Here is a 26,860-nt window from a genome sequence, read left to right as displayed (position 1 = left end):
CAGCTGCAGCTCGATCATCATCACCACACATACAATAGCGCAATAGCAGAAAAGCTCAGCTCAATCATATATACCACCTCTTTACTAGTCGATATCATCGAACAGTCCAAGATCCTCGTGCAACGACGAGGCGAAACAAAGGGAATACACCTCGTCAATCGATAACAAAGACACCTCACTCAATCAGCCATCATGGCGGTCAGAGCGAAGTTGGCAGAAGGAGCCACACGATCGAAAGACCAGTTCTTGAGCGAGTTGAAAGAGGTCAAGAATAATCTGATCGGGAATGTAGGCAAGAAGTTGGCTCTAGTACAGGAAGACGGGACGGTCGCCTTGTAAGCCGTGTCGGGAGCTCGTGCGACCAGGAAGAGGTGAAGCTGTATCTGATCACTTGCGCTCGGGGTTCCGACCATTCTTATCAAACTTTTTAGCATGGTGGAGCAGATGCGGGAAACGGCGGCAGGTCTACGAGAGTCAAGTACGGCCACGCCGACGTTACCGGTCAAGGAGACGATGGTAAAGCTCGAAATCCTCAACGAGCTCGCCGTCATCCTAGGTGCTGTGGCCAACGGCAAGTCGAAAGGACCTCTCTTGTTTCGGTGGCGACCAAATGAAGCAAACTCATGGCTGATGATATACTGGTCTTCCCGATTCTACAGCTGGCAGCCCGGCCCTGGTCGAACTCCTCCGTGCCAACCTCGCCATCATGCTCCTCGCCAGCCTGAGCATTGTTCATCCTCTCGCTCAAACCTCTCGACAGACCGTACCCTCCATCTCCCGATATATCGATACCAAATGTCTCCCCTCGATCGCAAGGGCATTGAGAAACCATACGGTCGCTCTCGGGGATTTCGTCTGGGGTCATATGTGGGGGGTCGGGGTGGAGATCAAGACGGATCCTATAAATCCTGAGGGTCTGGCGGGTGGAGCGACAACAAGCAAGTCAAAAGCCGGGATCGTTGGCAGTGCCAAGGGCAAGGGTGTGGAGCTGGACGATATGGATGTCGACCTTGGGGTACAAACAGAGGTAGACCTGAGCCGGGAAGACAATGTGCAGCAACAAGCTATAGAGGTGTTGACGGGCATATTCAAGGTGAGTCTGGTGGGTAACTAAAAGCGTCGAATAGATTATTCACTCACTATTCTGTCATGATAATTTGTTCCCATAGCCAAGATCGCTCGAAATCTTCACCCCCATCCTCCTATCAACCGACTCGCCCCTCACGCTACTCCCGCTCTATCAAATGCTCGCTCATCTCACCGTCATGTCATGGCAACGAAACGCTCTCATCAACGCCTCGATCCCGTTTCACAAACCAGTGGCCATGGGCGTTCGCTCGAGATCGGCCGTCGCCTTTCGGGACGACGAAGAAGGCAAAGAGTGGTACAGCGCGCGACCGTTGTTGGTAAAGCTGACCGACGTGGTGATGGACGCCGAGACCAATGTCAAGTTGAAACAAGCCGCGTTGGACCTGTTGGGCGCGCTGTGCAAAGACAACGAGGATATTGCGGGCGAGGCGATGTGGCTGCTAGACGTGAACGAAGACGGTCAGTGTCAGCACGCAATTGCCTAGGGGAAAGATCCGTACGTTGATGGCTGACTGCGGGTTCGGATCTACAGAATCGGAATGGGGCAAGTCGCCGGATTATTTCGCAGCAACGTCGACTAAAAGCTCGACACCGTCCCGGAAGACGGTTGCTCCTGTTTTCGATGAGCTTGTGGGATCGAGATCCAACGGGATCGCCGTCAGCGCCGCCTGTTGGTAAGTTCATGCGTGACCGGCTCAATTGTAGAACACGCGCTGACAGTCGGGATGGGATCTTGCGATATTCAGTGCCGCTCAAATGCTCTTCAGTATCCCCGCCGACTCGATGAAGGGAGGTCGCAAATACAAGGACGGCATGGCTCTTTTCAAACTGTTGGTGCACCTGTTGGATCAGACGATCGAGGACAAGATCCGAATCTGTTTCGTCATCTGTATGTCGGTTTGGTCTGTTCCACTTGTCTAATCGATGGCCAAATTAACGATCAGTCAACTTCACTTGTAGCCCATCTTCTGGCGGACGACATGGACCTTCAGAGACAGGCTTGCGATACGAGTGCGATGAGTAAGGTCATTGCGATCATCAAAGAGCTTGACACCGACGCCTACAAGGGAGAGACCGAGAACAACAAGGCTAGGCTGCTCGAGGTGAGTCTCTGCGCCTGATCGACTCTTAACACGCGTTTAGCTAAGATGGCGCTGCTCCTCACAGGCCGGCCTGCTCGCCATGACTAGCTTGGGTTTCTACCACGAGTCTCCCAAGTCGCAGATCGCCGACGCCGGGATGTTGCAAATCACAAAGAAGGCCCTGTCTCATCCTTCCTACGGTGTCCGCGCAGCCGCGTGTCAAGTGACGAGAGCTCTATCCCGATCTACCGCCATACTTCGAACGACCCTAGTGGATAGCGGAATCGCCGACCGGATTCTGGAATTGTTGCAAGAGGAAGAGAAAAAGGTCTCGAAGCAGCAACTCGAGGCGGACGATTTCGCCAATGCCGGGAGGGACGGCAGGCGGGACACAGTGATGATCGCCGCAAGCGCTGCGTTGTGCAATCTGGTGAGTTTGGAAGAAGCCTTGTCCTTTGCGGAAATTGGAATTGATGTCCTGTCTCCTTATGCAGATTACCGAGTTCTCTCCTATGCAGATTGTAAGCCCGACCCACTTCCCAGCGGAACGGGAGACGACTCTGATGACTTGGATTGACCACACACAGAGCATGATTGACAAGGGTGGAATCGATTTGTTGGTCCGGATGTGCGATTCGCCTAGCCAAGCTACCCGGATGAATGCCTTGTGGAGCTTCCGGAACATGCTCTACAAGAACGAATTCAAAGTCAAGGTCCGGGTCATGGAGGCTCTCACTTGGCCCACTTTGCACCGGTGAGTCCAGGGTAGCTTCACAAATGTGGCCGGACTTGATCTGATGGCAATCAATGTATACCAGACATATCGAGGATCCTTCTCACGAGCTACAAGAGCAAGGACTCGCCTTACTCAGGAACATCTGCTGTGAAGGTAGCGAGGAGGAAATCGAGCTCGTCTTCAACGGGTTCGGGGAGGCTCCTCTGTTTGATGTGATCGAGAAGAAGCTCGCTGCCAGTGATCCTGACTGCTTAGAGCAGGTGAGTCGCGCCACATTGTCAGAGGCGATGCGCAAAGTCCATATCTAATCATTATTTCCTTGCCAACTTAGTTGATGTTCGTTCTCTACAACATCTGCTTAGGCAGCGAGAAGCACCGGGAAGCAGTCTTGTCTCGACCGGAAGTGTGCAAGGGAATGATGAAAGCACTTGTAAGCTCGATCACCTGATCGATCACAAACTCCTCCAGACCGCTCATTGACAATATGTGTGCAGTCGAGCGACAGCCCTCTCATCAAGATTCCCGCAATCGGCTGCTTCGCCAATCTGGTCGAGACGAATGACCGTCATCGTCGTAAGCTCTCCAGCTCATTATTCCTCGTGCACAATACTTGTCTAAAAATCAGAAATGATCCTGACTTCTAGGTCCTCGGCAAGACGTAATCGCGCGACTCAAGCCTTACATGATCGAGACTCAGCTGAGGGTCTTGATCACGGACGCGACGTTTGACATTCGAGACAAGGCTTCTCGGCTGCTCAACTGCCTCGAAGCTCCTGGCGGCGGCTCTCGATAGCTCTTCTTATCACGACAAGGACGATGTCTTGGTTGGGCGTATTCACGCTATAATTCCCTGTGGACTTTGGACGTGCTCCTTTCATACCTGTAATCCTCTCGCCTGCGGCTTGTTCTGTGCACGACCTCGAAATAATGCCTTTCTCCAATTGTAATTGAGTATGATATGCTATGCAGAGTTGTATGAGAATCATATTGCGTACAATCCCAATCGGAAGCTCTAATCGACCTCGATCACATCGTCCTCTATCGGCACTGGCTTCTTTTCCGAGGTGGTCGAAGCAGAAGCAGGTACAGGAGCCGTAAGCTTTGGCTCGGCCTTGCTGTCAGACTTTGCTGATGCACCTGGATATAGATACAGTGACTAGGTGTCAGCGATGACGCTCGAGGCTGTGAATAGTCTTCGACGTACTAGCAGCTGGAGAAGCCTTTGAAAACATGGTCATCACCTCGGGTATCCATTCCTTGACGAGGTCTTCGAATGTTGAAATGACTCGCTTGCAAATGAACGACCAGGCCGTGACGCTGATTGAGCCTGTGAACCGGAAGTGTTGAGCGTAAGCATTCCATCGCAGGAGCTAGTGAAGCCGACTTTGCTCACCTTTAGGACCGCCGCCAAAGCTCAGCAACCAGGATACCGCGTTAGGCGTCCATCCGTACGGCAGCCAAAATACTGGTTGTCGTCGGTAGTACCAACAGAGAACTAGCTGTAGCCCGGAGGTGAACACGTAGAGCAGGGTAGAGAAGAGGCTAGTGAACCGGGATCGGTGAGAAGACAACGAGCCGTCTGACCAGATGATTGCCCCAAGTCAGCTTGAGCAACGCCGAGACTAGTGAAGCAGAACTGATGTGTATCACTCACTGAGCTTTTCCAGGTCAGCAAGACCCTTGTCCAACTTTCTACGGAGCTTGGCCCATTTGGCAAACTGATCCTGCGAGCTCGTGGCATTCAGCTCGGCCTTATTGGCGAGAATCTCCTTCTTGAGAGCCCGTTGTTTCGTGTAAGAAGGTCGCAAGAAGAATGGCTGGTACGCAGCAAAGGCCTAAGGGAAGAGCATTCTTGATATTGAGATGTCTATTCTCTGTGTGCGGGTACAAGCAGGCCGACGTACAAGTTCGACCAGTACTGATTTGCCAATCCATGAGACGACATTGGTCGCAAAGATGACCAGCAGGATAAGCAGTCCTAGCTCCATCTTGCTAGATTATTTCAAATCCTTATTCGAGAACAAGGAGAGATTGAGAAGCTAGATTTTGTAGTCTATGTTGATGGCTAAGCTTGAGCGACATCATAAAGATGCATGGAATCGTCTGCTCTACATTCTTCAGGGTTCGCTCGCTGGCACCCGGCTCTGACATTTTGAGGCCGTCGAACCTCGTGCTTGACGCGTCACTTTCGGTCGATCGATCATGTGGACTGGACCTGAACAAACTTGCAGATACATCACTAGTGGACACATTTGATAAGGAAGCGTACCTGATACCAGGCGAATGAACCCCTGCTACCAGTCTGTTCCGTAGTGAGGCTCGTCATACATGAGAATCGTGCTCCGAAAGATGAGAAACGTCGGCTTCAAGCCGAAAACAGAAGGAAATGGTGTCCGACCAAGCTAGCTGATCTGAATGCGTAAATGAGGAAGAGAGAAACGAGAATAGCCGAACGGCCGTCTTTCGTCGGGAAGAGTCATTCGAGCGTGTCATTCGACCTAGGCAGCATCCGCTGGGCGAAATGGAGAGATATCCGAAGAGGTCGAGATGGAGTGATGGCGAAACGGTGATATGGTCCGGGTCGAGCGAAACGAAACGAAGGATGCTCCCGATACAAAAGGACGAAAGTGTCGGTATGTCGAAGTGTTCACTGGCTCTAAATGAGGCCAAAGAAACCAACGGCGAGGGCAAAAGCGGCGACCATGGCTCCAGCCTGGGTCTTAGCGGCGCCACCATTGAGGTTGAATCCGACTCCACCGGCGGGTCCGGTGCCGTTCTTTCCACCGGGACCAGCGGTCTGCAAAGCAGCGGCCGACAAGAGGGTGTCGACGACCTGTACCGGCAAAGCAATAACGATCGGTCAGTCTCCACAACGACGACTTCCGCTGTTGGGCCAAGCTAGACTCACATGCAAAACACCACCTCCCTGCAACAAGACGTCACTCCTCAAAATCTTGGCCGAGCTGTATCCGTCCGAGCTGACGGCAAAGGTTCCGGACGAGTTGGTGGTGAAAGTAATGGCGTTTCCATTCGACATGAAGACCTTGGCGCCAGTGTTGGCAAATTCGTTCGAGTAGAGGGTTTGAGTGGGCGAGTACTACCGGCGGTAAAACGTAGACATTGACCAAGATGAGCGTCATATCTCAGTCTGAGCCATTCGCATCTCGCCAACTCACGTGTCCGGCCAACACCTTGGTCCAAGCGGCAACGTCCCCACTCGTCATGCTCCCGTCAAAGGCTTCGTCAACAGGCGCAAAGATGGTCAACCCCTTGCTTCCGCCCGATCCAAATCCGGTCAAGGTGTTGAGCGTCTTGGTGTTGTTGAGCGCGGCGGCGTAGAGAGCGAGTCCGGATTTCTTGGCCGAAGTCGAGGTCGAAGTAGCAAGGTTGGCGAGGATGGTGGGCAAAGTGGCGGGGACGGTAACGATCTGCCAGAAAGAACACACGCGTTAGCTCGACGTGCTCGTGCAACAATTCGGTCGTCCATGTGCACAACTCACGGTATCGACCTCGAACAATTCCAACCCGCTCAAAGTTCCCGAGCTGCTCCCTTCATCCAACGAATCCGTCTTGACCTTGGCCTCGACGGGACTGACGACCTTCAACCCATCCGGCTGTCCCCGCTCAGCGATCATGACCTGTCCGTCACCGTTGGGCAGAGGGAACAGGGTTTCGAGGAGGGTGTGCGAGGACGAAGCGTTGATGGCCGATGAAAGCGAGAGGGGCACGGCGTGGTAGGTGAAGAGCGAGTAGAGGGTGGCAGCGTCGAGAGAGGCGTAGGGGCTAGCGAGACCGGACTTGGTAAAAGCCTGTGCTCGAGCAAGGTCAGTCAAGGTCGTCGACAACACAGATCGCTCGTCGACGCACGTCATCCGAAGGGACCATCAAGCTCCAGTTCTCCCCGGCACCTCCGTTGGCGGTATGCTCCCACATGGCCTCCAAGACGTCGTACCCATCCTCAGTCCCAGCGAATCCGACGACGACCTGCTCGAAAGCGAACTTGGCGTTGTCATGCAAGACCTGGAGGAGCGAGTTGATCCAGTCGTCGAGCGGGGTCGAGGGAGGGTTGGAAGCGTCGGTAGAGTCACAGGCGAGTTGAAAGGCTTGCTGTTGTTGCTCTTGAGCGAGAGTAACGGAGGGGAAGATTGCCGAGCTGGCGAGCAAGGCGACGGGAAGGACGTTACGGAGAGAGATCATGGCGTTGTTGGTGTGTATCGTGTGAGCGTTATAAGAGTTGTCGTAGGCGAGATCTGATTCGATGGGATCTGATTATAGGTCCAGGTGGGACGAAATCGATCCGAGTTGCTGATGGCGATGAAAAGGAGTGTTGATAGAGTAAAAGGGGGTTTCCGACTATTCACGAAACGTAATGGACTATGTCTAGGGGTCGAGCTGTGGTTGTCTGATTCTTGATGTCGATGGCGGTTTCGTCCTGTAGGAGTGTGAGGATGTAGTTGGGTAGAGCGATTTGTTGGGGTGTTAACGAGTGTGGTCTGGTCGAGAATAAAGGAATGTGGTGTCGATAGCGAGTGAGTGAGTGGTCGAGATTATGGGCCAGTCAGGTTGTCGAAGTGTAGTTGGTGAGTTTGAGATCCAAAGGAATGTGTGGGTGATGCTTGTGATGTGCAAGTCAGTCGAGTAAAGGTCGTTCGCCGTCGTCGTCGTCGTTGAATCTATGGTGGAGGGGAAGGAGAGGGAAAGGGACAAAGGGAGATCACTTTTCCTTGATCGATCTGATCGAAATCGATCAAACCCCTGTCCCCCGCTCCCTCTGCCTCCCCCTCAGCAGCGCTTGGACGCGTTTCAGCTCCGTGCTCACCCCCTTTCCATTCTCGTTTTGTTGTTTGTTTACTTCTTACCAAGACCATGCGCCATGCCGTCACGCGGCCGGAGCTGTGCAACGTGGTCACTGGTGCCCGCGTCCGGGAGAACTGGCACGGCGGACAATAAAGAAAACGCCACACGCGTGTCGCCAAGCGAACGCCTCTTCCGGTTCGGGCATCCCGTGGTCAGGTTGCGCTTGCTCGACACCCCCATCGATCAAAGGACACAAGGACGAAGTTTAATGATTGTCTACGGCGGCGCTCTTGTTAAATCAGCCTCATACAACGCAAGCATGAACCCCACAGTAACGCCAACAGAGCCTGCGACTCGAGACGCAATATGCAGTGAGCCGCACCAATGCGATAGCATTCGGGCCAACTACTTTTTCGATGAGTAACAAATCTGATCGTAGTGACATGGCTTTCGTGATCGACAATCGCGTTGCCTGTTGTGGTCAAGCAGTTGGGTGCAAAAGTGCCCTCGCGCAAACAGACATGTTTCACTTTTACCATGACTGGTATACAGCAATAGAACGCTTCTTGATTGCTTGCTTGCAAGTTCATTCCTATCCGTTCGGACAATTCGCCAATCTGTGAATCGATTGCCACGACCGATGTCTACAGATTCATCGAATACAAGACGCCGCCGAGATCTAAGCTATCCGCTCCAGGAACAAGATTTAATCTTCTACACTGGCAATAAGACGTCGTCACCTTCTTGGAATTCTTACGATGGCCTGCTGTCAATTGCCTGGCCATGCAAGCTGTCGATTCCTATCGCCTACACAGGGGGATGACCTATGCCTAGCTCGGAACTGAAAGAAGTAATTGATCAGCATATGAGAAAGTGCACAACTCGCACATGAATCACTAATGCACGTTCTTTCGCAATCCTCGTTATTCACCTGACCCGCCGGTGTTACTCTTGACCAACCGCAAAAACAGAGCGCGTGGACAGAGCAGGCTTGTTCAAGCGCTCATCAGGATTAGAGGCTATATATATCGATACATGAAACAACTAAATTGGACATACGGGTAGAATGAACGTGACTTCACGAGTCTTGCAAGAAGATCAAACCCTGCTCAAGTTGGTCTACCCGGCTGATTTCATCTCGACTTGCCCTCGCTGGTTGACGCATGTCGTTTGATCGATAATCCGAATTCTCCAAGCATAGCTTCTTTGCAATTTGAAATGAGCTAGTCAAGCTAAAGTTACATGCATATGGAAGTCCTTGGGGATACGAAGTGTTCCTCTCTGTTCCATGCGGAGTCTGACGATTTGTCTTCTCGATTACAACGCGTCTCCACCTCCCTCGATCCATCGGTTCAGCAACGCCAGCGCTTCGACCGGTTCTGAACAAGGGAAAATGGAAGGTTCAGATCAGCTTCCCAGGACTTTTCGTGAGACAAACGTACACGCGACTCACTGTCCATGGGTACCATATGCCCAGCTCCGGCGACGGTGGCAAACGTCAATCCGCCAAACGTCTTGGTGTACCCAGCCACCTTGCCCTCGACCTCCCAATCCCTGACCTCGGCCGTCTTGTACCCCATGCTTCCCGTCCATTCGAGATCCTCCAACCAGGCCTCGTTGCCGATATAGTTGCAGATCCAGTCGTACGTACCCACATAAGAGATGACGGGGATCTTCCTCTCCAACAGGCCGGCGACGTAGAGCCAGGTCATGTCCGTCTCGTCCATCGAGTCGGCGAACGCTTGGGCGACCTTGTTGGAGCATGCCGTCCAGTTGCCGATACGTTCAGAGACGCCCAGATAGGACCTGACTTCGGGCAGGTCGAGGTAGGTGGAGATGTTGCGCCTGCGATAGGGAGGCATGTCAGACGTGACACTCATGGCAGAGGCACAAGCGACGGGCAAACTCACATGGCTTCACCATAGCAGAGACCGTCGGCGAGCTCGTCCCGCGTGCATCGCTTCGAGACGTCATAAGGGTTCAATCCCAGGTTCCAGAACGGTTCCCCGACCTTGCTCGCACAAAAGTCCATCGCGCCCTGACACGCGATTCGGTCGTGACGTTTCAGACACTCGGCGTGGGTCATCTCTACGCAGTAAGGCAAGGATTTCCTCATCTCGACACAGGCGGCGATGGGTAGCAACGGTCTGCCGATCCCCTCGATCGAGGTGCACTGGTAGGTGTAATACGCCTCTTGCATCTTGAAAGCCGAGGTGATCCCGTTCCCGATCAACACTCCTTGGAGGTTGATCACGGGAAGCCCGTGTAAGGCGTTGCGATCGTTCAAGTCGTACACCGCGCTGGCAAAGACGGGCAAGTACCTGCCCCCGTACGACTCGCCGGCCATGTAAAAGGCGTTGCCCCTGAACCTATCGAACGTCTTGAAGAACAGGCTCAGGAAGGCTTGGACGTCCACGGCGGCCTGTTCGGTCGTCCCCGTCGTCTGGCCATGTCGACCGTACGAAAACGAGACCCCGAGGGGTTCTTCGAGGAAGATCACGTTGGCCTTCGAGTTCCAGGAATGGGGGTTCACCTTGGTCCCGTTGATGTGCGATGGGTCGACGATGGTACAAGGTCCGAGCTCTTGGTACATACCGAGCATGGAAGAGCAACCGGGCCCACCGTTGATCCAGAGTACGACGGGGTCTTCTGCGGGCTTGTCACGGGATTCGAAAAAGGTGAAAAAGAGGTCCCTGCCGTGCCCAGCGTTGATGTACCCGCTGTACGATTTGACGTCAGGGTCACACCAATCGCCATCGTGGCTCTTGATCTCTAGTTTGTGGTTGGGTACATGGAGGTGAGAGAGGGTATAGGTGTGGCCGGGATGGATATGAAAGTCGTCGGCGTCGAGGTCTGTGGTGATGACCTGTTGTTGACGCTGCGAGTAGGCGGCAGCTCGGCCCGCGATCGCCAGGAGCAGTGAGACCGAGAATGAGATTCGCATTGTTTGTCGTGGAAGACGATTATGATGTGCCCTGGTGGTATGCTGGCCCTTCGCTTTTGGGATTTGATTCGAGAGGGGCGACGATGGTACTTATCTAGTCCGAGTACGAGTACTACTGCATGGGTGAGACACCTCGTGCTGCCCTATGCTATCACGAGCTCTTTGCTCTCGGTCAGATCCGATACCGATCGATCGGATGCAAACGGATGATGAATGGTAAATGTACCGCGGATGCATATCTCGTGTTTACCTTTTCGGGGGAATAGAAGCGAGGACGATCATCATCGATTCATGCACCTCGCACGACATCATCCAACGTTGCGAATGCAGTAGCAACTATCAAGCTATCAACCACCAGTAACGTAGCATCCTCAGCCATCAGCATAAACAGCGCTCGTAGCATCCATCACACACCGAAGATGGACTTTTTCTCGACACCAGGAGGTGACAAGTACGCACGCGCTTCGAAACCCAACAATACCGTCAAACGGTCCATTCCGACTCCTGGCGTCACCCCAAGACCCACATCCTCCTCGTCTTCATCACGGCCTACGATCAACCGTTCCAAATCGAGCATACAAAACAATGGCAATGGGTCGACTCCAAAGCTGACCTCGAGGAATAGACCTCCTCAACCCCGATCGTCCGCCACACCATCGGACGATTCTCCTCGGAGACCCCGGACGGCCGATTCTCAATCGCAATCTCGGTGGCCCAGTACCCCTTCAAAACGGAGAAGACGTCCGGTCGAAACGTCCGAATCGTCCGCTTCGTCTTCAGATGAGGGGATAACACGAACGCCAAGAAAACGTGTAGACGTGGGTAGGAATGGGAGTGGGGGTCGAGCTGCGGGCGAAGGCGTATGGGACGATGTGGGGGAGATTAAGCCTAGGGACCGGAAGAGGAGGGAGTTGTTTGATCTGTCAGCTCTGGAGGGACAATTCAGTCACAAGGAAGATGGGAGCGCAAACGGGAACGATTTCGTGCATTCGGCGGATATGGTACGGAAGAACCTGGCCAAGTATCGACCTTGTGAGTGATCGGCGAAGCCCCTTTGTCCCGGCCGATCGCTACCTCGAAATTACAAGTATCTAAAGTTGTCTACTCGATCCACTCCGACACATACAAACAGACTTTACTTCTCAATCCGAACCGACGGTGACTACCACCCCGACACCGGACCAGGTTCCCGAGATCGAGCTCGTTTACCCTTCCCGAGGGTACACCGAGCGGTTCGCGCTCTTGCAGCCTCGACAGAACAACGAGTATCATCCGATTCAAGAGGTGTTGGATTCGATAGGGTTGATGGTGGATCGTGAGTTCCAAATTGAAGGTCGCCCAAAGTTAGGATGTTAATGGTCAGATGCTGAACAAGACATATTTTGAAATCTCGCATGTCACCTCAGACTATATACCGGAAACGCACATGCATCAGTTCCGGGCTGCACCTACGGATTTCTTCAGTAATCAGCACCCACACTCCCACGCGCCCAACTTCCTCGCCTCCTCCCCTGTCCCTAGCACCCCAGGCACGCCTACCGCCTTGACCACCCCTCAACCCACCTCGGACCCGATCGTCCGTTCCCTCCACAAGGCTTATAATCGTAAAGACCTCTCTGGATTCATCGCCGCCGTCCAGAGGTTCAATGAGGAGTTTACGAAATTGCGCGAAGAAGGCGAGATCAAACGGCATCTAGAAGACGAGGACGGGGTAGTCAAGGGGGAACGATGGAGAGGGATGGTCAGCGCATTGGGGGAGAGTTGCTATCAACGAATAGTCGGACCGGGGACGACGACGCTGTCGGAATAGTGAGTCGTGATCAACGTTGGGACCGGTTCATGCTGAGAATGCGGTGGACTCATACGAGGTATTTGATGTGCAATAGCGAACCGTTCTCGGATTATGTCTATGGAGAGCTCTTGCCTCGGTGAGTTTACTTTGCTCTTGATCGATGGAAGCCGATATGATACATACTGACGGACGAATACTTCGCCCCGCGCAGCTTTGTGTTCACGATTGCCGACCGGGCCAACTTGAAATCAGATTCCCGATTGTAAGTCTCGTCCGCGATGATACCTTGCACAGCCTCGATATGAGCTGACTCGACTCACACAGCGTTGATCTCGGCTCGGGCGTGGGTAACTGTCTCGGCAACATTGCACTCTACACAGGCTCTGCCAGTATCGGGTGCGAATACATGCCCAATCCGTCCCGACTCGCTCGAGCGCAGATCGTCGAGATGAAGCAGAGGTGGAACATGTGGGCTTTGAAGGGGAATGAAGAGTGCAATGCGATTGAAGGTGATTTCTGTGCGGATCCGGATGTCGTCAAGGCGTTGCAAAAGGCGGATCTGGTTGTGAGTACCCGGGTCGAGGAGGTTTTGGGAAACTAACAAGAAGCTGACCGCAGGTTAACCGTTCCTCGTGAGCCGCGCAGCTCGTCAACAACTATGCATTTACCCCAGCACTCAACGACCGGTTGTCCCTCCTCTTCCTCGAACTCAAGGACGAGACGAGGATCATCAGCCTGAAACCGTTTCTGCCGGACAAGTTCAGGTTGAACGATCGGAACGTGAGTCACCTCGGGAAAAGTCCTGATTGATATCAAATGCATTGGTACTGAGACAGAGACACTATCGGCAGGCCTCGTCCCCCTCGGCGATCTTGCGGATGAGGGAGTTGCCATATCCAGCAGGCAGTGTGAGCTGGACCAACGAGTGAGTCGCTCCGGATTCAACTGGGGCAAGACGTTGGCGCTGACGATGACGCGAGCCTTTCCTTGCGCAGAGGCGGTGTGTATTATGAACACGTCGTTGATCGAAGCCTATTGAGGGCGTTTTACGAGAATGGGGCTAGGCGGACGTCCAGGAGGTAGGCGAGAGAATGAAGGGCGACATGACGAGGAGATTATCACTATTATAATCATAGCCACAGCATGGCAAGGCAGAACGGACGTTTGTGCAACAGGAAAAAGCTATCGCATGATCGCATGAACATATATCGTTGTGCAAGCCCTGATCGAACATGCGCATCGTCCCGTCAAAGCCGCAAGGGATAGCGGCGACGAGCATCATGATCGATTCCAGAGGAATGCTAGGTCGGTCTCGGCTCATCATGCTGGTCAAAGTTGGGAGAGCACTGTACTTCGATAGCTTGGGACGAGGTGATGCGGTGAACAGATGATGCGCGGCTGAAACCGATTCAGGAGGATGCCTCCACCCTTTGAGCCGACCAATCCTCCCGACCAGCGACCTCGATCAAACCCTTTGTAGTCACAACCAGAGCAATCCCATACGCACAGATGCGCACCGTGATCTTACGCACATCTCTCATTCACACCCTCATCGCATCCATTCCAATGAGCCAGATCAAGCTACAATAGGAGAACGGCTCGCTCCCGGACAATCCTCATAGAAGCAGCGTTGGACTCAAACTCGCAACGATTCGTCACAACTCTGCTCTTACTCGCTTGATGAGAGCTGGAGACGACCTCGAGCTAGTCGACCATGTCTGAAGCCGCCGATGTCACCCCTCTGGACGTCCTGAAGTACAGACTGTACAAGGAGGGATCACTCCATGGCCAGCACTTCACAGACGGCTCTGCAGCTCACTTGTTGCAGACGCTGTACGCCTGTCTGTGGAACGAGGACGTCGACTACTTCTTGAAGAACCCGGCTTTCAGACCACTTTCGGCGGATTGGCGAAGGTACAAGAATCGGGGAATACCATGGTCATTAGCAGAAGCCCAGAAGAAGGAAGCTGCGGGGGGCAAGAAGGCGAAAGTCCGGAAGGGCAAGATTTGTGGGAACTATCTCGCTCGAGGGGATCGCTGTTTTAATTGCAAGTAAGTTGGCATCTATAAGCACGCGGAATGGACATCGACCTCATCGGCTTGGTTTATATCACAGAACCTGCGCAATCGACAATACCTCGGTGCTCTGCTCAGAGTGCTTCTTCGCATCGGATCACACCGGCCACGACGTGACGTTTGGCGTAGCCTACAGCTTTTCAGGGTACTGCGATTGCGGCGACCCCAGCAGCTGGAGTAAACCCACGAATTGCCCTCATCACCCGCCTACCGACAATCTGCTCGAAGCGTCTTCTTCAAATCTCGTCAATCCTCCTCGACATGTCGAGCTACCGGGCAGACGAGCTCAAGCGGTCAGGGAGACTCTAGAGCTCGTGCTAGATTACATTATCGAGACGTTCGAGGCTGGGCCGCCGGAGGGCAATGTGACCGTCCCACGGACCATCGAAGAAGTCATATTCGAGACCCAGGGGGCACATTCGTTGAAAGGCAAAGTTAGGCTAGAGCCTGTTAGCTTGATCCTCTGGGGAGATGAAAAGCATACGGGTAAAGAGGTCACGCGACAGCTCACCCATGCTACCGGTCTCTCGAAGGCGGATGCCACCATACTGATCAACGAGTTGGACAAACAAGTGAGTCGATCTGACCAATTGATAAGTTTGCAAGTAGGATGCTGATAATACCTCGGCTTTTCGTCAGGGCCGAGTTGTCATCGAGACTACAGATAATTACTACCGTCTCATCCACATCGCACAAACGCTCGCCCAGATCGACCTCACGGTGACATTCCAGCTGAGCTCCGAATCTTACCGGGAACAAGCATGCGGAGTCATCATCCCTTGGTTGGCCGAGATCTGCTCTTCACATGTACTCGACGACGACCTGTTTCTTCGTCGGCAGGTCGGTGATGTCCTCTTGATTCCATCTAAAGTTGGCAGCCAAGCACCCGATGGAAGATATAGAGTCGCAGCGTCTAGGATGGAAAGGTTATTCTTGGTGTTCTCGCGATTTTGGCGGGCCCCTCGGATAGCTTGGATGAAGGTGTTTGTGAGGATTTTGACTGCAGATATGGACTACAAGATTGCCTTAGGTGAGTCTGTCTAGCCATTCCATCCGGGGTCGTGCTGAGCTTCCACATTGCAGGGAACACCTTTGCGCGAATGTACACCTACCTCGTGGATCAGTACCTGTTCTTCGACCGCGAATCCGAACTGTCTCTCCTGTTATGGGGGATGCAGCTGTTCCCAGTCCCGGCAATAGCGACAGCGGCGGTCCGCGACATGGACATCTTGCACACCCTGCTACAGGTCCTCACGTCTTACTTTACCGAGCAGTTTGAGCACCAACATCTACGGATACCACCTATGGTAGTGCCACGGATCGATGCCGACGTCGAAGCGTTCCGGACGAAGAAGTGGCAGACCATGTTCGGACACCTCAAGGTCATGCTTCAGAGTAAAGGGGTACAGAAGATACTCCTGGATCAACCCGAGTCTTTTAACGAGGTCGTCAGCTTTTTGAGCCTCTTCACGTCAATGGCACCTCATATACGTGCGAAGACCGAGCACATCGAGTTCGAGAGCGACGCATGGATCAGGGCACTAGGGGTCAGCATGGACCTGAGCCGTGTCACCATCTCTCTCGGACAAGTATTCGATCGAGCCAACAGAGAGGGGCTGGTCCGGGCGATCACCGAAGTCGGGCTGCACATCTCGTATAATTCGAGATTGCTATCGACCGTACTAGACTCTGACAAGTTTTTCCCACCAAAATTGCACGTGGTCCAGATGTTCGGGCGGGAATTCCAAGTCATTGCACACGATGGGGATCTGGAATGGACGAGTATACACAACCCACTTCACTGGACGCTAGCAGAAGCCATCAAGCGGCTGCCGGCCATGATCGAGCGTGAACCCAAGGAGGATGGGCCGGGAAGGACGACTCGGAAGGACATCATCTCATGGGCAACGGCGTCTAGTCCCGAAGTCACCGATGCTCTGTTAGCTTTCAACATGCAGATCACGATAGAGAATCCTTTGCGAAGTGAGTCAGGCGATCGGCTTGTTAAAAACCTGGACTAACATGCGCCTGATTGCGCAGCGGTCGCATATTTGGCTCAAGTCCGAGCTGGACTTTGGGTCCGGAACGGTATCGGCATGCGAGGACAATTGCACCACTATCGTGATCATCCGTTGCGTGAGACGACATATGACCAAGATCTCTTCCTGTTGCAATTTGGATTCTGCACACTAGACCCGCCTCTCATGCTGGCCAGCTTGATCGATCGCTTCGGCTTGACGGAACTGTTCACCATGCCTATCTGGCCAACCCAGGTCGAAAACGCTCAGATCTTGCAACTACTGGAAGAGCTTCTGCTCTGCTTGGTCACCCTTTTCACGGAAACGTGGGCCATGCAAGCTCGCTCTCGGGTCGACACGACGAAACGAGAAATCATTCACATCTTGGCGCTAGGCCCACTCGCCTTTTCAGACCTCGTCAAGCGACTCTCTGAGCGAACCGTAGAAATCGCCTCTTTCAAGGATGTACTGGAAGAGGTCGCCACTCTACGAGTACCCAAGGGGGTCACGGAAACGGGAGTTTACGAACTTAAAACACGATATTACGACGACGTCAATCCGCTATTCTATCATTACTCACGAAATCAACAGAACAACGTATACGAAATTCTCTGCAAGCAACGCAAGACAGATTGCATCAACCCGACAGTACCGCAACTTCCACCAAGATTACCTTTCTCGGCACTTCACGACGTTTTCGAAACGCCCCTTATCATGCTAACATGTCATGTCATACTTCACAACACCATCGAGATGCGAAATCGCAGTCTCACAGCCCCTTCAACACCGGCAGTACCCCAGATGGATGGCCTGATCGACCTAGTCTTCCATCTAACGACACTGGCGGTCTTGTGTGCACCGGAGAATTCCTCTGCCATAGCGTGCGCTAGATCCGAGCAGCTCGATTTCCCACCTCTCATCACCGAATTATGTGACATCGAGCTCGACAAGAATTGGTCGCCGTATCGTCCCCGAATATCAAACTTGATCGATTTGATAGCGAAACAAGTGCCGGAACAGGTGCGAGCCTTCAGAGCCCGCCTGTCCCGCGACCAGTCGACGGTCTCTGCCGATGAGGCCAGGAAGGCTGCGATCGCCAAACGTAAACAGGCTATTATGGCCGGATTCGCTCAAAACCAAGTCGCCTTTGCCGAGGCTTACGAGGTCGGCGAAGAAGATGAGGATGAAGCCGGGGAGCAAATGCACTCTTACGGACAATGCATTGTCTGCCAAGAGGCTTGCACTGATCAGCGACCGAGTGGCCTTTTAGCAATAGTTCAACCGAGCAAGGTCGTACGGAACATGTGTGTCGGGCGCGACTGGTTGGAGGAGTGCCTGCGCGTGCCAGAAACCCTCAGCGGCGACACCCGGGTGACACGATACGGTCTGGGAACGGGCGACCGCCCAATGTCAACGGATGCCTATCCTCGGTCGGAGCAGCGATTTGGTCTTAACGTCACAGTGTGTGGCCACATGATGCACGAACTGTGCCTCGAAAAATTCTTCGATGATACGCGCCTCCGTCAACATCAGCAAGGACAGCGAAATCATCCCGAAAACGTCTTTCGCAAGGAGTTTGTTTGTCCTTTATGCAAGAGCGTGGGCAATATCTTGGTGCCGCTCACAACCGCTTCAGACTTCCCTTCAAATCCCGGCTATGCTCCGCTAAACGAGTGGATTCGACGTACTCTCGATGAGGATCTGAAGCGGACTGGCAAACGGCCTAAATCTCTCAAGACGCATTCACGAACAGGCGAGCGAATGACGTGGTACGTCGACGTCGCGGGCGAGGCAGAGACTGGATTCTTGGATTCGGGCCAGGGCGCCATCTTGATCCGCTACATCATGCTCGTCATGGCCATATCGGAGCAGACGACGCATATGAGCGGACGAACAGAGAGGGGGCTTTACGTGCCGCAGGATGTCATTGGGTTCACGCTGTCGCTGATGGAGATCGCGCAGCGAGGAATCGCGCCTAGCGAGCAGAACTCCGTTTACCTAAGCGAGACGTCTGAGAGACTGTTGCGTGGGATGATCACCTTACTGTGGCAGGAAGAGCAAACGGCAGCTGGGGAACCCGCAGATCCGGTTCTCAATCGCATTGCCATTTTTTCGACGCTGCTGCCAGAGCGCTTCCGGACGAAGCCCACATCGTCGGCGTTGCTGCTGAGGGACCCAATGACAATCATGATCGAGGCGGCGGCACTCGCACCGGACGCTTTACAACCGGTCGTGGTTTTGTGCTACTTTGCCGAGGTTGTCCGAGCCATGCTGGCTATCACGTTCTGGGCCCGGCTGTGCTTGTCCCGCTCAGCTAGCCCTGTCTGGTCTCGGTCTGACGTTGATGGGCCTGAATACAAGCTCGCTGTGGAGACGTTCCCTGAACCCCGAAACCTCGTTCTGAGCTGTTTCCGCCATACCCCGCAACTGCTGCAGGAGGCCACCTCGGCGCTCAACTTGTTGCCGGAACGCGACCTTTCCAAGCTGCTGTATACGTTCACACTGCCGTTCCTACGCCGTGCTTCGATGTTGTGTTCGGCGATGAAAACGACGTTCCCCGTGGCAGGAGCTTCAGACCTGACAGGCGAGTACAATCAACACCTGCGACGTCTTCGGATCCCAGCACCGGGTAGTACCTTGCTCGATCCGACCCAACCCATCCAGTCGACTGCTATCAGCTGGCTCAAACAATGGATCCAGCTGGACACTGGCGTTCCCACGCTAGAGTATCCCGGGATTTACGAGTTATACCGGATACCCGAAAGCCTGGAGGACCTGCTGCGCTTCTACGAAAAGAAGGAATGCACGCGATGCAGCAAAGTGCCCAGCACACCCGCCGTATGCATGTTTTGTGGCGAGTACTTGTGCTTGGGTACGGATTGTTGCAGCGAGGGAAGTATGGGAGAATGCAATACCCATCGAATGGAGTGAGTCACCCGTCATCCCGCATCGGACATGTCGCAGTCGATTCACTTGCTAAAGTAAGCAACGATGGATTGCATCGAATCGTTACGTCTAGGTGTGGAGGAGCGGTAGGAATGTATATCGACCTGAAACGGTGGACGACTGTCTACCTGTACGCCGGTTCGGGATCGTTTGGGCCGATGCCTTTCCTGGATTGTCATGGCGAGCTGGATCAGGGGATGAGGTGAGACTCTTGATTCCACCTTTCGACGAGCTGGCCTCTGATTAGTACTGAACATGTGCCTCTTTGTCCCTAAAAGACGAGGTCATCCTCAATTCCAGCATCGAGCCCGAGCGGATCACGTCCGACGGACATGGTTGGGACACGGGATCCCCTCCTTTGTCGCTCGCAAGCTCGAATTGACGCTAGATCAGAGCGGATGGGATTCGTTATGACAGCAGGGATTTGATGGGCATGGTACAGAGCTCATGGCGAGGATGTGCGAGCTGACGACATGATGGAGAATCGGATGACATCAGGGTAGCCTTCTTCGACGAAACGACAGTCGTACCAGGACGGTACAAAAGAAAGATTCGAGACTGTGAATCTGACGACAATGCAAAGGCTGGATCATGGAGAACGAACAAAGACATAACACAGTCGAGTCGCCGAGTGAATCATCCGCCGATCTCGAGGTGATTGATCGACGATACGGGGGATTAGAGTTTAGGTTCGAGCTTCTTCTAGCGATTCCATTCTTTTGCTTCCGGAAGCGAGGGTAAGACGCGTGAGAAAGCGGAATGGATGCTCGTCGCCTTTGCTGCTAGCCTTCTTTTTTCGGTAACGCGCGTCCTGTCCCCCTTCCTTTGGCTGCGTTGTCTCTCTCGCGCGCGCGCGCGTGTCTCTAGTCTCTCCTGCTGCTGCTGCTTCCGGCGCCCTCTCCCTGCCCTACCCTGTTGCCCCCGGTCGACCGCTGGGGTGGTGGTGGATCGGCTGAGAGCGAGCGAGTGAATGTGAGATGATATATATACCGCGACTCGCGCCTCCTCGGCCAGACCACCGAAACACCCCCCCTTCCCCCCCCCTCGCCCTCCACTTTTTTTTTCGTTTCCTCGCTCGCCGTCATCGTCATTGGCCATTGGCTCATTCCGCGCGTCAGCACTACTCGACGGGGATTTGTTTTGTTTTTCGGGAACGCACGAAAAGAGGTTGAGAGATATATCTACTCTCCTCATTCCCCTCGACACGACCCGCGGACCGAATCATCAATCATCGACCACCCACCCACCTCTTACGCGTTACTCGTCACGTGATTACGACAACGGGAACGACCGATCAACCGGGAGAAGCATCGACCTCGTCATCAACGACATCGACTGTCAAATAGTCATACAACCCATTCGCAAACAAGCTCGCCGTCTTCGTCTTTCTTCCGAGACGACGACGACGACGCCGACGAGGCTCTCGGTTCTTCATTCCTGAGCGAGTAAAGTCCTGTGGAATAAGGGTCGAGGTCGCCGTCGTACGTAGCCATATCGTCTCCCTTCTTCCCCTCAAGCATATCCTCGAACCGCTCCATCTTCTATTCCTCTCTCTCTCTCTCCTAGCATATCATTCGGTACCAGTCGCTCATGTAATTGCCTCTTCTCTTCTACTCACCTCCCACCGCATGACAACATCTATCACCATATTCAACCTGTCTGATTCCTGAAACTCGTTGTCTGAAACGAAACTGCCGGGAGAACAGACGGACTGCTACCTTCACTGATCATCCCTAGACGCTTCGCTCGATTCGTCACAGTCATCTGATCTCGGAAGAGCAGAGTGCTAGCGACAGAGAAAAGAAGGATGAAAACGAGCGGAATGTCAATCGATCCCGTACCCTCTCCCCCTTCGACCTCGAACGAGACACCTCGACCGGACTCGCTACCCGTGGGAAAGGAAGCTCGGGAAGACGCTCATCCAGCACACGGGATGGCCATCAGTCAGCTCGTCTCGCCCATCTCGTCAGCAACACCCAAGCTAGAACGCTCGGATCCCGTCTCGGCAGAGTCACCTCCACCTCCACCACCACCGTCCTCGACTGCCCCTCCTCCTGCACCGTCCATGACACCTCCAGCGAGTGCAGCGAGTGGACAGCAGGATGGTTCTGTGGGTCTGACGGCTCCCGTACAGGCTGGAGTTATGGGTAGCGGGATGCCAACGAGTGACGCTAGAAGCGAAAAGATGGACGTCGATGCCGACGGCACGAATCCAGAGGTCGCTGTCGAGGCAATATCACATACGCCAGATGGCGCAACGAACGGCACCGTTGATACGGCGCAGCCTTTGACTCCCGGCGCGGCAGCTGAGACGGGTGTGTCCCTAAAGCGATCGAGTCCAGATGACGAGCGCGAGATTGAGAGGTCGCCGAAGCGGGTCAAGGATGATGGAGAGCAGGGGTCGGGTGTTATCAAGCAGGAGAGGTCAGAAATGGAAGTGGATCAGCACCAACAAGAGCAGCAGCAGGAATCACAGCCAATGCGGGAGAGTCCGGCTGTCAAGACAGACGACAGTCAACATGAACCCCAGAATAACGGCTTGCCGGACCCCGCCCACCCGGTCAGCGACCCTGCCTTGCTTCCTCCTCAAAATCTCTACCTTCCTGGGACTTACCTCCCACCCGCCCGACCTCCTCTAGGCTCGACGGCACCGATGACGTATCAGCAATACCGTTCCCTGATGGGCCTGCTCAAGTCGGCGAAGAAGCAAAAAGATAGTTTTGCCTTTGTCGCCCCCGTGGATCCCATCGCGCTCAACGTTCCCCACTATTTCACCATCATCAAAAACCCCATGGACCTCGGGACGGTCGAACAAAAGCTCAGCCAATCCAACCCGGCGCCGAACAAGTTGAAGGTGCCGGCCGGTCAGCAGCAGCAGTCGGGACCGTATTCCTGCGTTGCGGATGTCGTCAACGATGTCAGACAGGTATGGGCGAATACGAGGATTTTCAACGGACCGCATCATGTCGTCAGTATCAGCGCGGATAGGTTGGAAGAATTCTTCGAAACACAGTTGGAGAAGCTGAAGTTGAACGAGAATGTGAGTTGCTGACCGCTGAGATCGTGTTGGCGTTGTGTTTGTGCTTGAGACTAATACTACTGTGGACACGCTTCAGCCTCCTCCTCCTCCGGAACAAGCTGGGCCATCGTCGTTCCGATCACAAGGCTCTGTTCCCGCCGAAGAACGAACACGCCGACCGTCCATCTCGCAGCCCACCATCCGACGAAACCCATCCGACGATTATGGAACGGGAGAGAGCAGTCGACCGAAACGCGAGATTCACCCGCCCACGCCGAAAGACTCGACCTGGGTCGAACCTATTCCTCAGGTGGCGAAAGCGGGCAAGGGCAGGGCCAATTCGAGCCCGAGGATGAAGGCTGCGAGCAGGGCGATCAACGATCTGCTGACAAAGCAAAAATATAAGATGGCTGCACACCCATTCTATATGCCAGTTGGTGAGTGTCAAAGTCACAAACTCGGAAGATCATATGGGCTGATTTGGCATGTTTCCAGACCCGATCGCGCTCGGTATCCCTGCTTATTTCGACGTGATCAAGCGACCCATGGACTTGTCCACCATCGCCAACAAGATCGCTGCGGAACAATACGCCGAGGCCGCTGGGGTCGACAAGGATGTCAAATTGATGATCAAAAACTGTTTCACTTTCAATCCGCCTGGGACACCCGTGCATACGTGTGGGGAACAGTTACAAAAGTTCTGGAACGAGAAATGGAGAGAGGTCTTGGCCGTACCGGAGCAGGAGGCTACCGAAGAGGACCCGGCCCTAGATCGAGGTGGGTTCGCAAGATCGAGGCTCTCGCTTTGTCTATGCGGTCACTAACGCGCGTACGTTGAGGCCAACAGAGCTGGAACAGCTGGAAAGACAACGAGCCGAAATATCGGCTAGGATCGACGAGATCCACCGTATCAAAGCCGACAAGGGCAAACAGAAGGCGAAACCCAACACTCAGTCAGGATGGTCCGGTTCGAAACCTTCGAAAGCTGGAGGTGCCGGTGCGCAAAACCATGGAGGACCCTCGAAACCGCCTGCCAAGTTGGGTCGACCGGCAAAGAACGGCGGAGCTGCCGCTGGTGCCGGACCTGGACCGAAGCCGAAGAAGCAGAACGGCCGCCGACCAAGCGATGCGCGAGACTATGGGGATTCGGACGCCGAGGATGGGATGCTCGAGGTGCCGACTCTGGCACAAAAGCAAGAGTTGGCCGACAAGATCGCCGATGCTAACCCTGAAGTGTTGATGCAAGCGCTCGACCTGATCCAAAGGACGACTCAGCTCGGTAACGTGAGTTGAATGCTAGTCCTCTTACCAAGCGTAGCCGTGTTGCTGACCTTGTATGCTTGCTCGCAGCACAATGACGAGATCGAGCTCGACATCGATGCCCTGCCTAACAATACGATCGCGCAACTCTACAACCTGGTCATCAAGGGCATCCAGCCCGGACAGGCTGTCAAGAAGAAGAAGTCGGGACCGAAACCAGGTGGTCAGAACGGGCATCAGCATCACGGTCAGCCGGGACCTAAGAAGGGCTCGAAGAAGTCTGGCATGGGCGGTCGAGGCGGCGGCGGTGCGGCCGGTAAGAATGAAATGGAAGTCGAGCGTATCAAGGCGTTAGAGGCCGAGTTGTCCAGGATCAGGGGAGAGGAAGAGGAGGATGGTGGAGGTGAGTCCCGGAGCGGTCACCTTTTGCTTGTGAAAAGGTTGGCTGACCCTGTCTGTTGTCTGTGACTGCAGAGGATTATGGACACGATGAGGACGACGATGGCGAGGAAGAGTACGAGGGCGCGTACAGCGAAGAAGAGGGTTAGACCCCGTCACGGACTCGTCCAATCAATCATTCTTGATGTGTGACTCACCGTCATATCTGTTCGGGCACTCACGGGCCCTTGGTGGGAAGGAGAGAGACAACAGACAAACGAAGAACGTATACCCCTGCTCTTTCTGCCCCCTTGGTCCCTTCTTTGTGCCTTCCCGTGCGCATTTTCGTCCTTGTCACATTATAGCCCCGCACGCGTCGGGAATATGTCAGAATCGTGCGCGCTTATGCCATCATTGAGCACTCTTGTCAAATAAAAGAAAGGCGGGGACCACCATGACCATCGATCATAAAAATAACATATGCTCACGAAATTGAATTTTGCGCTGGGGCGCTGAAACTTCGAAGGCGCGTGTATGCCATCCTCAACGAGGGTTGCAAGCGGAACTGGCACAACGCTACAAAGACTCTCAACACGCCTAGCTCCTAAAATGTGTATCGTTGCCCTTGGGTCACAAGCCTTGAATAGGGTATATCTCTTTACACGTTAGATGTTTCGAGATATTACAGCAGCCTAAGGCGACAAAGAAAGATATCTGCCGTGCAAGTACGCAGCTTGAAGGGAAGAATGGATGTGTAATGGGTGACATGCAAGCGCCATTTATCTGGGCATTGTAGGCATACCGTATGGCTGCTGGGGATTTGCTGACAATCAAGGTGCAATTATAAATTCCAAACCCTTCTTAAGTTTTGAAACAAGAGCTGCCCTCCTGTGATATGGCCGGATTCGAAGGATCCGGATCCGACTGTCGACTTGATACGGGATATCAAACTCTCGACGTCCAGTAAGATCTCGTCCGCTCCCCTTGGCTCGCAAGCGCCCTCGAAGTGGGGACGCCTGAAGATAGTCTTCCGCATAGGCGATCTGCGTTCTTCCGCCCCGGGTCCAGTATAAGTGGAGATCAGGGAGATCGTATGCAACTCCTTCACCCGGCTGAAGACAGCTGTAAGCCATACGAAGAATTCCGTTCCAAATCCATCCTTCGCGAGACCAAGGGATTCCTGGATATCCGATCGAGACATATCGGGTCCCGACGAGAGGTACGTCATGTTCCAGTGTCCGGTCACAACGAGGGTTTCAAAGCGACCGGACGTCTCCGTAAGCCATCCCAAGTAGCCACGCTTCGGTAAACGCGCATCAGTATCTAGCTCGATACTCATTTGCTAACCGGCATCAAGCTCACCCAGTGAACATATCTCAGAGAACGTGGGTCGGAACAGCACCAGGGAGTCTCGACGTGCAAGACCTTCAACAGAGAAGGTTGCTGACTTAGGAAGTCTGGAAGGACGGCGTTGAATGCGATCTCCAACCTGCACTTCACGCAACTACACGGTGACATGACTGGAAGGACCAGGTGCAGCTGATCCAAGATCCTGATGTTGACGCAAAGCCTGCCTAGCTGCATTGGCCAGTCACGGAAGTCCTTCGCCTCATACTCGCTCGAAGGCTGTTCGAAAGCGTCGTTCGCATTGGGTTCTACGTGTAGAACATCCAGGTGTTGCGTTCCCAAGGGCTTGCAGTCGCCAAATATCATGGATATTCGCCCCAAATACGCGGGAAATGGCGTTGGCAGCTGCCTTCCTCGAGTCCTTTCGTCGCGAAAGGCTTGCAGATTGTGTAGGGATGCAATGAATTCGTTGCAGTGACGACCAGTCGTGATGAAATCATAATTATCGGGATCAAGGCATGTCAGACTTCTGGAAGGGTTTACACGCAACAACAGCCTTAGCGCAAGGTACACGATCAGGGCTTCTCTCGAAAAACTGACTGACCGGACATAGCTGCGCGTTTCTGGAGTCATGGTCGAATTGACGTAATGGCCCTGCTCTGGGGTCCGCAGCAGCACATGAAATGCTATCTTCCTGGAGAAGATATTGGCCCTGAACGTTTTGCATGTCAAAGACATAGCCTGAAGCTCGGCAGAAAAAGGCACTCAAGCGGACATGGGGAAGAACATCGTCGTATCCTCGTAGTATCGCGAAGGAATCTCTTCCTGGGCGAATCTCGCCAAGGCGTCCACGATCGAATCAAGGATGGGAGGAGGGACGTGCTCGATCGGCGACTGTGATCGAGAACGGTCGGCGTGATTCTGTGAGTTCAGACTCTCGGTGTTGGCATTGGCGTTTGACATGTTGGATGCTGTACCGTGTGGATCGGAGTGATATGTTTGCTGAAAGCAGCGAGCATGAAGATTGGGAGTCTACGTTGTTAGTGTCGTTGTATTCGAGTGAGCTCGCTCGGACGTAGACTCGAGATCAGGTAGCGATCTAGCTAGCAACCGCTGCTTCATGACGAAGAACTGCATAAGCTAAGAGTCGTCACGGACGCGTGAGAAATTTCAGCCGATAGCCTGAAGAAATCCAAATAAAGACTGATCGCATCAAGCATCGTGGAGATGTACAATTGATACATAATGATGAGCCAAACGTTATGATCAGCCCGACGCGCATGGGCCGGATCGAGTCGCGATTTTATGAAACGCGTTACAAAACACAAAGCCCTTGTCGCGCCGAATGACACTTACAGCTTGGTCGCGCTTCCATA

The 26,860-nt window shown here is 53.8% G+C and overlaps 7 protein-coding genes across 7 annotated transcripts; 4 read left to right on the top strand and 3 right to left on the bottom strand.

The window, feature by feature from the left end:
• Nucleotides 1-8: 8 nt before the first annotated feature.
• On the top strand, nucleotides 9-3,850 carry HD553DRAFT_316880 (armadillo-type protein). The gene is made up of 14 exons (XM_046180682.1): nucleotides 9-335; nucleotides 432-571; nucleotides 660-1,093; nucleotides 1,170-1,548; nucleotides 1,622-1,763; nucleotides 1,836-1,978; nucleotides 2,050-2,192; nucleotides 2,257-2,601; nucleotides 2,666-2,692; nucleotides 2,759-2,925; nucleotides 2,990-3,167; nucleotides 3,239-3,337; nucleotides 3,402-3,480; nucleotides 3,552-3,850. Exons 1-14 carry the CDS (start codon nucleotides 193-195, stop codon nucleotides 3,698-3,700), a joined length of 2,568 nt encoding a protein of 855 aa, XP_046034018.1. The 5' UTR covers nucleotides 9-192; the 3' UTR covers nucleotides 3,701-3,850.
• Nucleotides 3,851-5,047, bottom strand: HD553DRAFT_316879 (protein GET1). Its single transcript, XM_046180681.1, has 5 exons — nucleotides 4,812-5,047; nucleotides 4,562-4,742; nucleotides 4,301-4,486; nucleotides 4,112-4,234; nucleotides 3,851-4,044 (listed from the first exon to the last, which is right to left on the bottom strand). Exons 1-5 carry the CDS (start codon nucleotides 4,893-4,895, stop codon nucleotides 3,920-3,922), a joined length of 699 nt encoding a protein of 232 aa, XP_046034017.1. The 5' UTR covers nucleotides 4,896-5,047; the 3' UTR covers nucleotides 3,851-3,919.
• Nucleotides 5,048-5,563: 516 nt separating this feature from the next.
• Nucleotides 5,564-7,104, bottom strand: HD553DRAFT_344768 (uncharacterized protein; the record flags this gene model as incomplete). The annotated part of the gene is made up of 5 exons (XM_046183027.1): nucleotides 5,564-5,740; nucleotides 5,816-6,004; nucleotides 6,084-6,335; nucleotides 6,408-6,716; nucleotides 6,775-7,104. 5 exons carry the CDS (start codon nucleotides 7,102-7,104, stop codon nucleotides 5,564-5,566), a joined length of 1,257 nt encoding a protein of 418 aa, XP_046034016.1.
• Nucleotides 7,105-8,693: 1,589 nt separating this feature from the next.
• HD553DRAFT_299621 (peptidase S10, serine carboxypeptidase) lies at nucleotides 8,694-10,752 on the bottom strand. Its single transcript, XM_046178612.1, has 3 exons — nucleotides 9,615-10,752; nucleotides 9,158-9,549; nucleotides 8,694-9,083 (listed from the first exon to the last, which is right to left on the bottom strand). Exons 1-3 carry the CDS (start codon nucleotides 10,646-10,648, stop codon nucleotides 9,022-9,024), a joined length of 1,488 nt encoding a protein of 495 aa, XP_046034015.1. The 5' UTR covers nucleotides 10,649-10,752; the 3' UTR covers nucleotides 8,694-9,021.
• Nucleotides 10,753-10,980: 228 nt separating this feature from the next.
• HD553DRAFT_316874 (S-adenosyl-L-methionine-dependent methyltransferase) lies at nucleotides 10,981-13,904 on the top strand. The gene is made up of 9 exons (XM_046180680.1): nucleotides 10,981-11,680; nucleotides 11,781-11,963; nucleotides 12,055-12,457; nucleotides 12,535-12,576; nucleotides 12,652-12,702; nucleotides 12,765-13,005; nucleotides 13,086-13,220; nucleotides 13,292-13,365; nucleotides 13,436-13,904. The coding sequence occupies exons 1-9, from the start codon at nucleotides 11,068-11,070 to the stop codon at nucleotides 13,521-13,523; spliced, it is 1,830 nt and encodes a 609-aa protein (XP_046034014.1). The 5' UTR covers nucleotides 10,981-11,067; the 3' UTR covers nucleotides 13,524-13,904.
• A 63-nt stretch (nucleotides 13,905-13,967) lies between these two features.
• HD553DRAFT_112627 (uncharacterized protein) lies at nucleotides 13,968-20,038 on the top strand. The gene is made up of 7 exons (XM_046176435.1): nucleotides 13,968-14,492; nucleotides 14,557-15,088; nucleotides 15,156-15,546; nucleotides 15,600-16,499; nucleotides 16,557-19,461; nucleotides 19,521-19,682; nucleotides 19,759-20,038. The coding sequence occupies exons 1-7, from the start codon at nucleotides 14,155-14,157 to the stop codon at nucleotides 19,892-19,894; spliced, it is 5,364 nt and encodes a 1,787-aa protein (XP_046034013.1). The 5' UTR covers nucleotides 13,968-14,154; the 3' UTR covers nucleotides 19,895-20,038.
• A 1,264-nt stretch (nucleotides 20,039-21,302) lies between these two features.
• Nucleotides 21,303-24,307, top strand: HD553DRAFT_325905 (Bromodomain-containing protein; the record flags this gene model as incomplete). Its single annotated transcript, XM_046181659.1, has 6 exons — nucleotides 21,303-22,520; nucleotides 22,597-22,936; nucleotides 22,995-23,276; nucleotides 23,347-23,783; nucleotides 23,850-24,162; nucleotides 24,234-24,307. The coding sequence occupies 6 exons, from the start codon at nucleotides 21,303-21,305 to the stop codon at nucleotides 24,305-24,307; spliced, it is 2,664 nt and encodes an 887-aa protein (XP_046034012.1).
• Nucleotides 24,308-26,860: the final 2,553 nt, after the last annotated feature.

This window comes from Filobasidium floriforme, assembly GCF_021052385.1.
Source record: "Filobasidium floriforme strain CBS 6241 chromosome Unknown HD553scaffold_21, whole genome shotgun sequence".
NCBI classification, from domain to species: Eukaryota; Fungi; Basidiomycota; class Tremellomycetes; order Filobasidiales; family Filobasidiaceae; genus Filobasidium; species Filobasidium floriforme.
The sequence above is the reverse complement of the archived record's forward strand: the minus strand, read 5'-3'. Positions and strand labels throughout refer to the sequence as shown.

Bases quoted from the DNA above. Each gene is read 5' to 3' on its own strand.
- HD553DRAFT_316880 (XM_046180682.1), top strand. From the start codon at position 193: ATGGCGGTCAGAGCGAAGTTGGCAGAAGGAGCCACACGATCGAAAGAC. The intron at 1,764-1,835 runs GTAAGTTCATGC...TGCGATATTCAG, and splicing joins GCCGTCAGCGCCGCCTGTTG to TGCCGCTCAAATGCTCTTCA. The intron at 2,602-2,665 runs GTGAGTTTGGAA...CTCCTTATGCAG, and splicing joins GCGCTGCGTTGTGCAATCTG to ATTACCGAGTTCTCTCCTAT.
- HD553DRAFT_316879 (XM_046180681.1), bottom strand. From the start codon at position 4,895: ATGGAGCTAGGACTGCTTATCCTGCTGGTCATCTTTGCGACCAATGTC. The intron at 4,743-4,811 runs GTACGTCGGCCT...CTCTTCCCTTAG, and splicing joins AATCAGTACTGGTCGAACTT to GCCTTTGCTGCGTACCAGCC. The intron at 4,235-4,300 runs GTGAGCAAAGTC...TCCGGTTCACAG, and splicing joins CTTTGGCGGCGGTCCTAAAG to GCTCAATCAGCGTCACGGCC.
- HD553DRAFT_299621 (XM_046178612.1), bottom strand. From the start codon at position 10,648: ATGCGAATCTCATTCTCGGTCTCACTGCTCCTGGCGATCGCGGGCCGA. The intron at 9,550-9,614 runs GTGAGTTTGCCC...TCCCTATCGCAG, and splicing joins CTCTGCTATGGTGAAGCCAT to GCGCAACATCTCCACCTACC. The intron at 9,084-9,157 runs GTGAGTCGCGTG...TCCCTTGTTCAG, and splicing joins GCATATGGTACCCATGGACA to AACCGGTCGAAGCGCTGGCG.
- HD553DRAFT_316874 (XM_046180680.1), top strand. From the start codon at position 11,068: ATGGACTTTTTCTCGACACCAGGAGGTGACAAGTACGCACGCGCTTCG. The intron at 12,577-12,651 runs GTGAGTTTACTT...CGCCCCGCGCAG, and splicing joins TATGGAGAGCTCTTGCCTCG to CTTTGTGTTCACGATTGCCG. The intron at 13,366-13,435 runs GTGAGTCGCTCC...TTCCTTGCGCAG, and splicing joins AGTGTGAGCTGGACCAACGA to AGGCGGTGTGTATTATGAAC.
- HD553DRAFT_112627 (XM_046176435.1), top strand. From the start codon at position 14,155: ATGTCTGAAGCCGCCGATGTCACCCCTCTGGACGTCCTGAAGTACAGA. The intron at 15,547-15,599 runs GTGAGTCTGTCT...TCCACATTGCAG, and splicing joins GGACTACAAGATTGCCTTAG to GGAACACCTTTGCGCGAATG. The intron at 19,462-19,520 runs GTGAGTCACCCG...TGCTAAAGTAAG, and splicing joins TGCAATACCCATCGAATGGA to CAACGATGGATTGCATCGAA.